The 16,395-nt window shown below is 44.4% G+C and overlaps 1 protein-coding gene across 3 annotated transcripts in view; it reads right to left on the bottom strand.

Annotated features, from left to right (window-relative positions):
• Positions 1-737: 737 nt before the first annotated feature.
• The window catches only part of PCYT1B (phosphate cytidylyltransferase 1B, choline), a 92,961-nt gene continuing 77,303 nt past the window's right edge, over positions 738-16,395 (bottom strand). For all 3 annotated transcript variants that reach the window (XM_084790443.1, XM_084790441.1, XM_084790442.1), the window contains exons 7-8: positions 16,163-16,351; positions 738-4,486 (exon numbers count right to left, since the gene is read on the bottom strand). In XM_084790443.1, coding sequence (XP_084646569.1) covers positions 4,274-4,486; positions 16,163-16,351 — 402 coding nt within the window. In that variant the 3' untranslated portion in view covers positions 738-4,273. The remainder of the gene's footprint in view (positions 4,487-16,162; positions 16,352-16,395) is intronic.

Consider the following 16,395-nt stretch of genomic DNA (forward strand, 5'->3'; position numbering starts at 1 on the left):
CTGAGAAAAACCAGAATTAACCTCAGGCATCCACATGCACACACACACACACGCACACACACACACACACACACACACACACACACACGTGTGCACATACATACAACACTCTACACACAAAACAAGAAATACTATGACATCCATTTATGCTAACTTTAACCATTAAAGAAAAAATAGCAAGATAATAAAGGTAGATGGAACCCAGGGGCCTTTTATCTCAATGCTACAAATGTGGAAGCGAGATCACCGATGCTGCCACTGGTGGGGGTCTCAGGAGGCCTTCTACTTTCTCCTGGTCAACATGGTAGCTTGCAGAAACCCTGGGCACAGTGCAGGCTACCTTGCACATCCACAGTGCTTTATTGGCAAAGGAGATCTCAGAAGTTACTGCCTCAAAGCCCCATGTGTCTGTCTTATGAGAACAAACACTCAAGCCAGAGAAGTGACGTTGTTGATCGAGGTCCCAAGAGAAAGCGGGTGGTAAGACATAGACTTCGATTCTGGTCTCCTCTCAGGTGAGTCTGTTCCTATCTATCTTGTAAACAAAGATGTGGGTCATCTGGCAACCCCAACACTTGGCTGCATTCAGCAGACAGCAAGTGCTGTCTTCCAGCAGTTCTTCCAAGTGCTGCAGCCGTAGCTGGGCAGGCGGTGGCTCAGGACAATTGCTACAGGCACAGTCAGCTTGAACTCCTAGACAGGAACACAGCAACACACAATATAACAGAACAACCAAATTGTGACTCTGCGTCCCTTTATTTATAAACAAGTTGGGAATACTGTGGTCCATTTGGGACAGGGGAAGAGGGTTTAGGGGTGTCAGGAGGAGGGGAGGGGTGGTTCCAGTAGTTTGCACTATTCAGCACCAGAGCAGATGCTTGGGCATAAGGTCCTTCTTGAATCCAGATGAGTCATCGTCTTATGTGGACAGCAGAATTTTAAGAAGATATGCTGTTCTTATGGCTTTGTCCCCAGACACACTGCAGTGACACAACAGAAAACTACAGAAGAGGAGAAGTCAAAAAAATCTGATGACCTCGCTCATTATTCCCTCCCTCTCTCCCTCCCTCCCTCCTTCCTTCCTTCCTTTTTTTCCTTCCTCATCAGATGGTTAGGACAGGACTGGTGCTCAGTGGATGCCTGAAAACCAGGCTCATCTGTGGGGTAGAACTGAACATTAAAGTAAGTCCTGAAGATGGAGGGAAAACAAACGGTGTTCTTCCTGTAGCCACACCCACCAGGGTAACTGCAGTATCTAGGTGGTAGCCTAGGTCGTAGAGTAGCTAAGTCTCCTTCCCCCATAGCACGTCAGAAGCCAGACTGTCTGTCACAGGACTGGTTTGCCTTTGCTTCTAGGATATCCTGACAGTGAAATTTCTTGACAAAAACGAGCTGGCCATTCAGTGTTACTATCACATTACAACAGCACCCCTGTTGTTCATGTGAAGGGAGTCAGCACTTGGTTTCAAGGGGTATGGGAATTGCTAATATACTAAAGAAGCCAGAGAAGCTGGGTCCCCACATCCTGCACGGGGGTCCACTAGGCATGGAAGTAGACAATAGGAAGCCTTCATCCTTCACTTGTTAGGGGCCTAGTGGTGCCTGGAGGGAAAGTAGAAAATACAAATCCTCCCACACTCACCATTCAGTCTCATTTTCTTCCATCTTCCATTCCCAACCTACCCCATACCCTAAGTTGTTTCTTTCCCTTTCTGGAGCAAAAAAGAATATTTTTTCCTTCCTTCCTGTCATTTTTTTTCTTACTTCTCCAAGCTTCTGGCATTCTTAATGCTCTCATTTGATCCTTAACTTGCTCTTGACCATGAGAGTTGACTGCACAACCCAAATAAGGTGCAGCCCCAGCTCCTCCTGTGTATGGGAGAGATGAAATAGGGTAAGGGCTGGGAAAGCCTGAGAGATGGGCAAGAAGGCCTAAAGGGTAGCAGAACCCTCCCCATTTCTTTGTGGAAGACTTGCAGCTTTAGGAAGGTGAGGGGTTGCTGTTGGAGACTGAGAAGGAGATTTAAAGCCACTCATGAGTTGTTTGTACCTGAAATGATTCAGGTTCTGCTCAGTTCGCATCATTCACAGCTACAGTGCACTCTCTGATAAGTCATGGATGTGGCACCTGTCAGTATGTTGTGTAGGGCCTGCAAGATTATAATTACTTGATACATCAACCCTGCACTCTCTGCCTCAGAGCAAGACTTGGGTAAAAGTGGACCTGTCTGCCCTGGCTCATGGAGTCAGAGCTTTTTTTAAAAAGGCCGCCTCAGGAGAGTTTCCATACACACAACCTGCAGTGGCTGAAGACAGGAGATTTCCTTTTAGCTTTCTTTCCTCCCTCTAGGACCCTCTATTCTCCTCTTTTCCATTTGCTCAGTTGATCTTCCTGTCCCTTCACTGCCACAAGTGTCACGTGGCTGAAATGGAAGGCATACATGCACAATTTGTCCTGGGTGCACGGTAGGAGGCTGAGGCCAAGCAGACACAAGGGAAGAATGGAAGCCTCTGGAGACCGATGCTCTGAGAGGGCCTGGACTATGAAAAGACCTTCTCCTCACAGGTCGTGTTCCCAGCAACCCCCTGTCTTTCATGAGCACTTCAAGAGTTCTGGACAAAGTATCAGGAACCAGGAAGTTTCAAGCTGACTTCACCTCACGGTTTTGTTTTTGCAACAGTCACCACTGCTCTTCGGGTGATAAGGGAGGTAGTTTAACTCCGACACAAAGGGCAAAGACAGAATGCCTTTCTTCATCAGTTGCCCCTCCCCCCAGAAGGCTTGTTCCCAATGCCTCTGCTTCTGCCGCCAGAGGTGCTAGGCTCTGCCCATCAGTTGCAGGTTCAGTCAAGCCTCACTCACTGCTGCCTGTCTTTAGCAGAATAATCAGGAAATTCTATTTCCACCTTGACTGAACCTGTTCCTTCCTGCATGTGATTAGGGAACAGTGGTCCCAAATAGTTATCCAGTCATCTGAGAGTCCCCACTGCATTCAGAGAAGCTAGGGCCAGAAATAACTCCCATGTCTCTTAGACCAGTCAGAGGATTGAGCCCTCAATTGTTTGCAAGACTTCAGAGCATCCCTTTACCCAAAACGTCACGGGTGAAGAACAACAGGAGTTTTCTGGGACAAAACAATTTCTACAGGGATCTAACAGTTGATTGAACTTTTGACAAAGTGCCCAAGGCATGAGGGAACCAGATGGTTCTTGAGATCAAGCATTTCAGCAGGGTATCGGGCGGGGGCAGAGCAAGAGAGGAGTATATACTCAGACACCACCACCATATATTTATATTGCATATGGTATACACCCTGGGGTGGCATATTTGGAGGATACATAGAACAGATACGTGCAGGTAGCACCCCCTATCGGTATACTAAGTGTTTGTTACATCGAACTGTTACTTGACGACTATGAACTGTGGTGTGGTCAGAAATGGAAAGAGCCATTCTTTAAGAAGCTCCAGGAGACAATTCTCATCTTCCACATGTGGAGCCAAAGCAAAGAAGCTCCTGCTTGGGTTGGTTGTTTCTTTTTAGACAAGGCAGGTTTCCTTGTTGCGATTCCCATCAACTCAGGTAATTTCTGGAAAACAGTGTCATCATGCCAGCCATGAAAAAAAAAAAGTACAGCCAGAAGCATGCCAGGCCTTAGGTGGAGTTCACCTTGACCTAACTGTCCTTTGAACAAGAGGTTCACACTTTTTCTGTGCAGCCAAAGCGAAACTGCGTCTGAGTCAGGGTCCTGGAATGGGAAGGAGTTGATGCAGGCCACCATCAGGCCTTAGTGGCTGAGTGGAGAGGGCTGGGATGTGTCTCTCATTTGCTCATTTTGGAAGCACTTGGCTACCTCAGTTGGAAGGGAATTCATTCTGGAGAGCTTGGGTGATAGGAGGCAACGTGCAAGGCTCTTAGAGGGCTGGAGATAGCAGGGCGAGGCAGCAGCCACTTCCTCAGGTGCTTTATTTGATATGGATGGATGTGTGGACCAAAGCAGAAGTCACCACACTTCATGGAGTGCTCTAGACCTTTCCATAGCAGGGCTAAAGTGGGTGATTCTAGGATGCTAAGAAGGTTTGCGTGGGTTTTCAGGTTGGAAACCTCCATGCCGAGCCCGGGCCAGGCTGGTTGGAGAAAGAAGAGGAGCTGGCCCCAGTACCTTCCCATAACAGAACTCCCATCTCCCCACGGAGCTGCAGCTGTCAACACCACCCAGGTATCCCGGGACCCCTTCCCGTCCTGTGTGGTGTGCTCTTGTTAGCCAGGCACCTTTACTTCTCATCCTCATCCCCCTCACTCATGCTGCTGATGGAGGCTGAGGCTGCTTTGGGGGACGATGGGGGAGAGGTCTTGTTGGGGAGCCATGAGAAGGTGGGAGATGGGGAGCGGGAAGGGGACCGGCTCCGGGTCGGGCTGCTCACGGGACTCTGCTTCGGAGATAAGGCCTGGAGCATCCGGCTACTCCTCTCCTGGAACATTTGCTTCTAAAGAGATTGAGAGAAGATATCTGTTAGCACAGCAACTCGGGGTGCGGCTTAAGGAAAGGAAGAGCAGGATGGAGAACTGCTTCACCACAACACCTGCTTGCTCCTGCAGACTTGACATTTCGTGTCGTCAAAGGCTGGCGAGGGGGGGTGTGTGTTGAGTGAAATCTGGGGCCAGGGGCTGGAGAGTTGGCTCAGAGGTTAAGGGCACTGACGGCTCTTCCAGGGGGTCCTGAGTTCAATTTCCAGCAACCACATAGTGGCTCACAACCATCTATGATGAGATCTGGTGCCCTCTTCTGGCCTGCAGGTGTATATGCAGGCAGAACACTGTATACATACATAATAAATAAACAAATAAATAAATAAATCTTTTTTGAAAACAAAAAAGAAAGAAATCTCGGGCCAGGAAAAAGTTTACACCTACGGTTATAATCCCTACTGATAAATGAGACTTTGCTCTTCTTTTACCTGTACAATTTAACCACAATGTTGTAAGCAGTGGTAGGGACTTGTAAAATTAAGTGAAAACCGTTCTCCTCATGAATGTGAGGAGATATCACACAAAAAGCAAAGCATGCAGTGCGGTAACTAGAAATGTGATCTATGAGGGAAAAAAGGCAAGAGAAGATGCCAAAGCAGGCATGGTGGCTCACACCTGTGTGCCAGCACTTGGGAGGCAGGAAGAGTCTGAGACAAGCCTAGGGCTACAAGAGACTATCTTTAAAAAACAATGTTACCTCATTGGGGCACTGAGCTACAACTACTAATGGGTTTCCCATGGAAGGCCTCACTGAGGAAATGCTAACTGGGCAAAGACCTGGGAGATGAGCGAGGGACCACCCCACCCAGGGAAATCAGTGGAAAGCTGACCCCAGACAAACAGGCTTAAGAAGCCAGCAAGCTGTGTGTCGGGAAGAGCAAGCTGACCATGGAGCTGGAGTGGGGTCGGATGCATGGAGAGCATGAGGAGGAGAGAGTTGGATGGAGATCACTGGAGAAGTAGCAGATGGCTGTCATGGAGGCTCTTGGCAGCCATGGTGGGAACTCTATATTTTCCTCTCTATGGAGATCCACTCAGGCATGTTTAAAGGGACAGGGGACTGGAGCGAGGTGAGAGAGCTAGAGGGGAGGGGAGAGTGGGTGGCTTGGGGGAGGGCAACCAGAGAAATGGTGTAGGGGATTGAATCACATAGGACCTTCTCTGGGCGGGGGGGCGGGGGGGAGGAGAGAAGAGAAACTTCTGGAGAGTTGTAAGCACAAGAATAATACAAGTTGCTTTTTTCTTTTCCAGTGACCTCTCTAGCTACTGTGCTGGGAAGAAACTTATCGTGAAGAGTGTGGGCACAGGGAGATTACTGAGGAGCCCGTCACGGCAAGAGTCTAAGGTTACGATGGTGCCTGGCTCAGAGTGATGGCTGTGAAGATGACAAGGAAGAAATGCCGAGCGCTTCTCTCCCACATTTCAATTAAGGTCTAATAAACTCTCTGTTGTGTGCGCTTCTATGAACTTGACAAGCAGACATAGTTGTGTGACTCCCACCACGCTCTAAGCATAGGAGACTTCATCAGCTCTCTAATGGCCATTTGTCACCGCCTCTTATCCCAGACACTACCCACGGATCTGTTTTCTGTCCCTTCAGTTTTTACATTTACCAAAATGGCATTAAAATGGAACCCTACCGAATATAGTCTAGTTGTAGAGCCAACAGGACTCACTGACAGATGGGGTGTGGCACACAGGGGGAAAGTGTCAAGTGACTCTAGTTTCTAGCTGGCAATGCTATTTGCTGGGTTAAAGAAGACTGTGGGAGAGGATGGTTTAGTAGTAAAATTGGATTTTTCCTGGGCTTTTTTGAGGGAGTGAGGGTCTGCTTTTTGAGGGTTTCATATAGCCCAGGCTGGCCTCAAACTCACTAGATAATTGAAGCTGGCTTTGGATTTCTGATCTGCAGTCCCTTTGCTGGAAGTACAGGTGTGTGCCTCTTTTAGTCTTTGAGACTTCAAGCATGGGGCTTTTCCCCCGCTGGGATCCAGAGGTAGACCTTGTCCCCCCAAAAAAAAATCAAAAAGAAAGGGAGAGGGAGATAAAGAATGGAGAAAGTGGGTAAAAGGGTGGGAGAAAAGAAGAGGAAAGAGGAAAGGCTTATGGTGTATGTACAATGAACTAAACATGGCCATGCTCACTAGTAATCACAGCATCAGAATGAGCCACTTTATATAAACACCATGCTCTAGTTAACGCAGCAAAGCAGCCAGGGAAGACTCACTTCACCTTATGAGATTGCTAAAGTTGCCTTAATTTGTAATAGTTAGCATGGATGAGGGTACAGGAAAGGGGTCACGCTACTGTTACCGCTGGGAGGATGACAAGACACAGCACTAAGAGCAAAAGCTTCTTTTTCCCTGAGGAATTAGAGGTGTAAGTAAATATTTATGAGCACAGCTGTTCTAGTGTTGTAACAGATAAAACTGTAAGCCCCGAAAATAAGTTAGAGAAATATTATAGAACTCCAAGGAGATACACTAAGCAGCTACCAAACAGGTGCTTTAATTCTTTTTCCTTTTATCTGATGTGTGTGCAGCTCATGACCAGCTGGTGCCTGACGAGGTCAGAAGAGGGCTATGGATCCTCTGCAACTGGAATCTGGAGGTACAGATGGGGATGGCTGTGAGCCACCAGGTGGGTGCTGGGTCCTCTGCCAGAGTAACAAGTGCTCTTAACTTTTGAGACATTTCTCCAGGCATGAAAACAATTTCTTAAGGAATACTTAATAACATGAAAAATGATCTTGAATTTCAAATTTATTTTAGGATTGTATGGTCGTCATGACTTCAGCATTATAATTCTATGCAAAAAAAAATGGTTTTTGTTTTTTGTTTTTCGAGACAGGGTCTCTCTATGTTATCTTGGCCATTCTGGACTCTCTTTGTAGACCAGGCTGGCCTCGAACTCACAGCGATCCCCCTGCCTCTGCCTCCCGAGTGCTGGGATTAAAGGTGTGTGCCACCACATCCAGCAAGAAGAAATGTATGTAGTGCTGCTGAAGATCTGTGCAAGAGAACTGCACGTGGGTTTTTTTGTCTCCTTTTAGTCTTTGTGTGTGTGTGTGTGTGTGTGTGTGTGTGTGTGTGTGTTTTATTGGAACCCAGAGCCTCACACATGTGAGGCAAGTAATCTATCACTAATCTTAACTCCAGCTCCCCTAATTTTTTGAGACAGGGCTTCCCTGTGTAGCTTTGACTGTCCTGGAACTCACTCTATAGACCAGACTGGCCTTAACAGAGATCTACCTGCCTCTGCTTCCCAAATGCTGAGATTACAGGCATGTGTGAAGACACCTGGTTTGGTTTGGTTTGGTTTTGCGGCATGGTCTTTCTAATTTGCCCAGGGTGCCCTTGAACGTGTGATCCTCTTGTCTTGCTCTGTCGAGTAGCTGGGATCATTAATACTGTGCCGCCAGGCCTATCCAGGCATTACCTTCTAGTAGTTCTGTAATGAACACACTCAGCTTTCCATGTGTGCTAGATCCACATCTGTGGGGTCAACTGTCTGCAGAGGAAATGGCATTTACATTGACCGTGTACAGACTTTTTCTAGCAATTATTTCCTTAGCAATGCCTAATCCATAGTATTTACATCCTACTAGCTAGTACAGGTCGTCAGGATCGTTTCAAGTTTACAGGGGCGTGTGTGTGGTTTTGTGCCAACACTATGCCATTCTGTATAAGGGTCTTACCCTTTCACAGGTTTTGGTGTCTGAAGGAAGCCTAGGACCGATCCCCAGCACATACAAAGGGATAGCTGCTGTGTGTTGGTTTTGCCTTCAGAAAACATATTATGATAGGAAGAAAGAAACTCAAATAACCTGGATAGGGAGACCAGGCAGGCTTTTCAATGGTGACATAGCTAGAGAAGCGTTAGGACCTGAAGCACATCACTAAGTCCTTCGTGCGCGCATGTTCCTTCCTCAGCCCTAGTCTATTGTTTTTTAGAGCCGAAAGCTTCCTCTGGAAAACATCATAGAGAAACCTTGCTGATCACTGAGCTTCTTCCCAGATTGAAAATTCTACCTGTCTACAAATACAGCAATTATTTACCTTCCATTAAGAGCACTGATAATTCTGCCAAAAGACAGCCAACCCCCGTGAAATCAAACAGAAAAAAAGAGGTGCAGTACAACAGCATTACCTGAGATTAAGCCCATTTATGAGACAAAATCAAATGCCAAAAGGATTGGGTAGCCTATTATTAACAGTAACATTAAAAAAAATCCTTGAACTTCTAGCAGGCACTTTAAAATATGTGTTTTTATTACTATAATCTTTCAGCATATTTTTAGTGGCAGCCATTAGCCCTCCTGCTGTTAATGGATTGTCAGCATTTCCATTAGAAGCCCACTTTCTAAGAAATCTACATCTTGTCTGTTCTAGTTTGAATCAAGCTCATAACTTGAGAATATTCTGCCTAAAAGGAGGAAAGAACCTGAATCTTTAGGGATAAACAATGGTGTCACACTTCACAACATGTGCTACCCATGCGAAGGCAGCCAGGCCTGCACTTGCAGGTTCTCAGATCTGTTTCTGCTGGACTTTCCAGGGTGGTTCCACGATAAAGGAGCTGCACTGAATCCAGTCAGGAGACAGTTTGTAATGCGCTTCCTGGGAAGAAAAGCACTTTAGAAGTATAACAAATAATGAAGACCATGGCATGACATTTTCAAAGAGAAAAGGTATTTAAATTTAATCTTTTATTGTATTAAGAGGTTTCCATTTAGAAAGTTTTCCCCAAGAAAAGAATCCCGTTTATAGTCCTGTCCATGTGAAAGTAATTTTCTGTTTCCCTCCTACAAAGTTTTCCCTTTTAAGAAGTATTTAACATCTAGTGGGGCAGCAAATATCTTGATGAATGCCTTTAAAGGCTTTCATGTTTCCTATACATCCTGGCACATGCGCTAAAATGAAGTGGGAAAAAAAAGTCTAATATGATGTGGTTTAGATACCTGATAAGGAAGATGAAACCAAGAACAGGAGAGTTGGTGTTTCGTTCTGGCCAGATTGATAACCACCATTATTATTAACATCAACTAACACTCCACTGTGGCTGCCATGGTCTTGGTGCCAGGCTCTGTTATGAGGACATGGCTACAAACCCATTTAATCCTCCTGACAACCCTAGGAGGCAGCTACGCTTACTTCTTTCTTACAGATGAGACATAGGGATGCAGAAGAACTTGACAAGTGGGCTGGGACCTGGCAGGGCAGGGCACGGCAGGGCTGGGACAGGGGCAGTGACAGTAATGGAGCACTGGACCAGCTCATATAAGGCACTGAGTATAGCTTTAGAGAAGGAACTGGCAAAAGGAAACACTCCTGAAACAACATTTACAACAACAAAAGAACTGGCCCAAGGCCACACAGCTAAGAAATGAGCCCATGCTCCTGAGTGCCTCTCCTGTAATTAGGCACTTTCCGGGTTAAAGGCTTTAAAGGTTTACTTACACTTGACTTGAATATTTATATATATATATATGTACACATACACACACACACACATATGACTATCCAAGAGCTTCAAGTAGAAAGGCTGGGAATGCAGCTCACCAGGAAAGCACATGCTGGGTTCTGGCTCATTCCACAGCACTGCAAAAAGGAAAATGTTTCCAATATAAAATCTAGTTCAGACGCACAAACTTCGAGGACCATTTTATAAACAAAAGCGTAGGTTTTGGCAAAGGTGTAGAGAAAGTAGAACCCTTGTGCACTGTTGATGGGGATGTAAAACAGAGCTGCTGTGGAGAGTGGTGTGAGGGTTTCTTGGCATGAGAAACACAGAGTCACTGTATGATCCAGTGTGTTTCTATGTGTATACCCAAGAAAACTGAAAGTGGGCCTGGAGAAATGGCTCAGTGGTTAAAGACACACGCCATTCTTTCAGAGGACCCAAGTTCAAATCCCAGCACCCACAAGGCAGCTAACAACTGTCTGTAACTCCAAGATCTTACATTCTCACATAAACATACATGCAGGCATGACACCAATGCACACAAAATAAAGGTAAATAAATTTTTAAAAAGAAAGAAAACTGAAAGTGGGGACTCAAACAGCTATGTACACAACACCAAAAGGTTCATAGCAGCATTATTCACAACTGCCAAAAGTGGCAACAGTCCAAATATTCATCAACAGAGAGATGGCTAGAGCAAATATGGTGTTACACAGAGGAATATTACTCAGCCTTTAAAAGCTGCTACAACATGGATGAACCGTGAATATATTAGGTATAATATGTCAGACACAAAGACACAAGGACAAATGCTCTATAAGTCAATGTATATGGGGTACCTGGAATAATCAGTCAACTACAGAGAGAAAGGAGGGTGTTACTCAGCAGCTTATGTGTAGGAAGTTTGTGTTTAGAAGGCACAGTATCTATTTGATATGGTGGGAAAGTTCTGGAGATAGAGGTGGTGATGCTTACATACTGATGTGAATGCACTCAATGCCATTGTTTGCTTGAATATGGTTAAAAAGGGGCTGGCAGTGTACCTCAGTGGTAGAGCACTTTTGTATGCATGAGGCCCTGGTTTTGATAGTCAGGCCTGAAAATAAAACATTAAATTTATGATATACATAAGCACATATGCCACAGTTTTTTAAAAAAGACAATAGTGGATCTTGTATTATATAAATGCTCTATGCCCAAATCAGTTCCACAGCCTTTAACAGACAAACAAATAAACAACATAATTGCATGTGACAAATGACACATGTGTATTTAGTTGGCATGGGACCTCTTTGACTGGTCTGGAACAAGAAAATAAATGTGGTCTAAACGTGGTAAGCGTGGTCTAAGATGAACTAAAAACTTGCATTGGCTTAAGTTCTTTGTCTTTGGGTGTTAAAGAAAAGGGCCCATGTTTGGTAAAATAAAATACTCATTTCATTCTAAACAGGAGAGAATTTTGTTCTCAGAGTCAGTGAAGGAATGCAGTGGCAGATCATTTAAAATGATACAGCTCATAACACTATCCTGTGGTGGAGGTGCTAATATTTCAATAGAATGTTTCTGCTCTGTGAATTCAGACGCTTCAGACAAAAATAATAGGGCTGCTATAAAAAGACCAATACCCAAAGCAAAACCTGCATGCAGGCTGAACTTCCCTTAACCCAGAACCCTTCACTAACTGCCATTTTGGAGACAAACAAAATAAGTGGCTGAGCTTCAAAGTTAAGCTCGCGTAGAGCTCTTCTTTTGAGACAATGTGCCATTTAGAGATCATACTCACAAGAAATGGTAATGCTGAGTCTTTGTCTGAAAGGTGTTACTGTTTGCATCTGGACCATTTGCCCAGGGGCCGGTGTGTTACTGGTTTGTTCTTTCCCACCACTCTATTGGGAGGATGGCCAGAAACTTACAAGGGAGAGTCCAAATGAGGCGTTCTCATGGTTGGAGCTGAGCCCTGTCCCCTTTTCTCTCCCCCGGCTTCCTTCCCTTAGGCGCCATGTGGTGAGTGTTTTCCTTGCACATTCTTCCACCATGATGTGTTACCCTCACCACAAGCCCCAAAGCAACAGAGCTAAAAAGCCTCCCAAACAGTGAGCCCAAAGAATTTCAACTTCAATATTCCTCTCCCTCTCTTGTTCTTTCTCCCATAAAGAAAACTTTGTTTACTACACACTACTAAGCACAATTATACATGCTGCACTTGTTAAAGATAGCTAACCTACTACCGTGTGTGAAACCTGAGGTTAAGATATAGAATTTGTATAATTTATTATTAATTCTAAAGAGTTTGTGTACATTAAATGAAACTCACTTCAGTAGTACGCATGAATAAACTTGTCTTCTTAAGTAGCCTTAGATATTTTGTTACAATAGTGTAAAGCTGATTAACACCAAAAGCTTTTTTTTCCCATTGGGTTATATTATAGGAAGAATCAATTAATAGTAGTTAAATTAAATAAGTGATATGAGTTTTTAAAAACTGATTTGTGTCCTAATATCCCACTACTCAGACTGCTGGAACTGGAAAGTCTATTATAGCGGTTAAGAAATACATAGGTTGCTGGCTTCAAATTCCTAAAAGTCACTGTGGCAGACATCCTCCAAGACAGCCTCCTAGGGCCTCATTCCTGCTATCATCCTACATTATTATGTAGTGTCCTCCCACAATAGATAAGTAGCAAATATTACTTGGGCCCATCTCAGCATCCTAAGTCAGGTGGGCAGGGGGCAGAGGAAGCAGGGAAAACGATATGGCCACGGAGAACTAGCAAATCAAACACTTCCTAAACGAAGTACAAACACCAAGAAAACCAAGTCAGTCTATTTGTGTTGTGACAGGTTCTCACTCTGTAGCCCAGACTTACATAGCACAGGCTGGCTTGGAATTCATTGTAACGTTCTGTCTCCTGGATTCGCGCCACTAAACACTAAATTGCATCCAGTGACACAGGCAAAGGAAGACTGTATACGGAGAGTTTAGGTCTCGCCGTGTCCTTTGAAGATGGAAGGAAGGTCTGTAAATACCTATGAGTATGGTATTGCCCATAACCCTTTCCTTTATGCATTCACTCAGTGGGGAAGCATTTGTGTGGAGCACCCACTATATGCAGATGAAGCCGCACACCAATCTTGCTATAGCAAAATTTGGACCTTAAGTCTTTCTATTCTATGCCTTTCTGAGTCTGGTTATTTGAATCGGTACTGTACTTGCTAGTAATGCAGATCCCCTGTTTTAAGAAATGAGTTCCAGTCACAAATCCACAAATAAAGAATTATTATAATAATAGCATATTCATGAAAAGCAAATTACTTATCTTGGCGTTTAACATCCTTGTAACTATTCCTGTACTTTTAATGTCAACAGGAAAAAAGTAACGTCTAAGTCTGGCTGATACAGTAAATTAATGTTAATAACAGTTTTGACACTAATAGCAAGTTTTAAAAAGAAAAACCTCCAGTCTCTATGTTGGGTTTCATTCCTTAAAAATCACCTCCACTTGCTGTCACCAGACTCTGTAAGAACAATTCCAGCTACTAGTTTGACTTTGCTGGGAGCCAGAAAAGGCTGAGGGGCTGAGGTGTCTATGAAATGGTATCCTTTCCCTGCCTTCGGGGTGGAGAAGACGTCCACCCGGTGACTTACGACCTGAGGGCTTCCGGCACAGTCACATTTCTGAGGCACGGTAAGCAAATGAGCTGCCATACGGCTCCATTAAAAACCACTCGCTGTTTCCTCAGAGCCGAACAATTGTGAAGATGCAAAGTACTAAGGCACACACTGGATCAAAAGGACGAGTTCAGAATTTATATATGGAAGATCAGAGAACAGGATGTTCACTTTGTCTGTCTTTGTGTTCTTCCATAGCACTGTGCATAGACAAGAACATTAATAAATGGGCCATGAATTAAATCATCTGAGCTGAAAATGAGCAAAAAAGTGAAAAGGAGTCCGGGGTCTGGTTTCCGCTTTTTTGCCAGTCCTCACTGGAAATTCTTTAATGGCTCAATTAGCCCCTTCCCTTTCAAACTCAGCCTACAGACAGAAAACATAGTTGGCTTGTAACGCTGTCTATAATGCATTAGAGGCCGCTAGACTTAAAGCATTTCCTCCAACTCTCCGAACAGTGTTCTTTTTCTATACTAATTGAGTGTTTTACTCTTAGATAATCCTATAACAAATGAGCTCAAATGAGCAGTGGCAGTAGTGACAACCCATCAATAAAATAATTAAGTAGAAGTGGATTTCCTTAGAGACGTCTCATATCATAATAGGAAATCTTGGCTATTTAAGATTAAGGAAACCAAATGGAATCATTTCTCTTTGATTTTAAAAAGAAAGTTAATTTGGGGCTGGAAAGCCCTAGCAACCTGTCTCATCTCTCTGCGCTTAGATCTGGGCTAGAGCGGTGTGCAGGATGGCTGGCTTGTTTCGCGGATGCTGCCATTCAAACTCCAGTCCTCGTGCTTATGCATCAAGCACTCTTATCTGCTAAGACAGGGGAGGTTGCTGGGGCTTTCCAGATCCCATCTCAGCCAAGAAACCAGGAGCACCATGCTCAGGGAGAAACTCTGGTTCAAAAGAATAGGTGGTTGGGGGTGGGGTGACAAAGGAAGACATGTGACACCTTTTTCTGGTCTCTGCACACAGACATCCATTTCGCACATAGGTACCTACACATATGAAAACATATATAGCATTTCTTTTATAAACAAAAAGGAAAGTCATTTAAAGATTTCTATTTCACAAAACCCTTCTCAACTCTTCTAATAGTACTGATTATTTAATTAAAAGAGGGCATGCACTAATGTGGCTTCTAGACTTTTCCTTTTCCGCCATTATCAATCACAATTGTCTAAAGAATTTAGGTGAGGGGAAAAAATGTGCCTTTGCTTTCTTGGCTCATGGTCTTTGTCCCTTAAGATTCTGGGGACCTATACCAACAACTACATGCCAAAAGGGGGGAAAGGGAAGATCAAGGTTTAACTGGCATAGTTACAAGGCAAAGCTCTGCTGCTTCTCTTTCTTCCCGGTGATAGAGTTCCTGACGACACAACACGATGGGGCAGCTCCACTCTTCTGCACTCTCCTTATGTGCAGCACTGGGCCCCATGCACAGTAACTACTGCCTACTCCATTAGAGCAGGCAGGGCTATCCCAGGAGACCTTCAACTCAGGACTGTGGACATGAATGAGAACATGGGGAGGGTCCAAGAGTCTAGTCATTCCCTGTTGCACCCCCATGCACCCCTCGTGTATCCCCTGCCAACTGTAATTCTGCCCTAGGTGCCTATGTTCTTGAGAGCTGCTAGAATATATAAAGTATGGAAGGCTAACTGAAAGGGAACTCTACCTATTCCTACTCCCTTCTGCCCCGGGGCTTTTGCTGATATGCATGTTTTGAAGTCATTCACACACCTGTTAGTAACCCCTCACTCATAATAGCAAAGCCATCGTGTCACCAAGTTAGAATTCAGTGGAATCATTACTTTGGTCTGTCATAGGGTTAGTAGATGTTTGTTCATGTCTCTCTAGGGAAAAATAATGCAACACTTCCCCAAACCCTTGTTCCTCTATTGGGTTGCCTCATCCAGCCTTTATATGAGGGGAGATGCCTAGTCTTATTGCAACTTGATATGCCATGTTTGATTGATACCTCTGGGAGGTCTGCCCTTTTCTGAAGGGAAATGGAGGAGGAATAGATGGGGAGAAGGTAGAGGGGAGGGCCTGGGAGGAGAAGAGGGGGACAAACTGCCATTTGAATTTAATATATGGCAGAAGAATAAATTTAAAAATTTAAAATAAAAAAACCATAAAAACCTTGGACTTGACTTCCACCACAGGTGCCATGTTACATTGACTCCCAATGCTAAGCTTCCCATCACCCCCAACTATGAGACCAACATCTGCAATACCAGATACTCAAAAGTAACTGAATGGCTTCCAAGTCCTAGAAACAGAAACAGAGAAGACCCCACACTGTGTGCCATTTGGTACCATACTGAGGAATGAATGAGTAATTGAATAAGGACATGGGCTTGGAGTGACTTGAGATGATGTCCAAGCATAGGCCACTGGATAAGGCATATATCTTTGAGTAGCAACTTCATAAAAGAAATTCAAGCTGAAAATGCCTGCCATTGCAATGCCAATTGGTATAACTACATACCCATGCACCATCTGGCCCAAACAGTTCCAGGAAGTTGCCAATGAACTCTCTTGATTTTTCTTCCCACTTCTGAATTAGGTCATGACTCTTTTCTTCTACTCTGTTAACAAATTCTTTTGATCTTTCCTCCACATTCTTGACCTTTTCTTTCATCTTGTCCACCTGGTTCTGGAAACGGTACTTCTTCTCCTAGTTAAAATTGACAAGAGAATAGATTGATTGAGGAGGACATC

The sequence above is a fragment of the Acomys minous genome (genome assembly GCF_964271855.1).
Source record: "Acomys minous genome assembly, chromosome: 7".
Classification (NCBI taxonomy): domain Eukaryota; kingdom Metazoa; phylum Chordata; class Mammalia; order Rodentia; family Muridae; genus Acomys; species Acomys minous.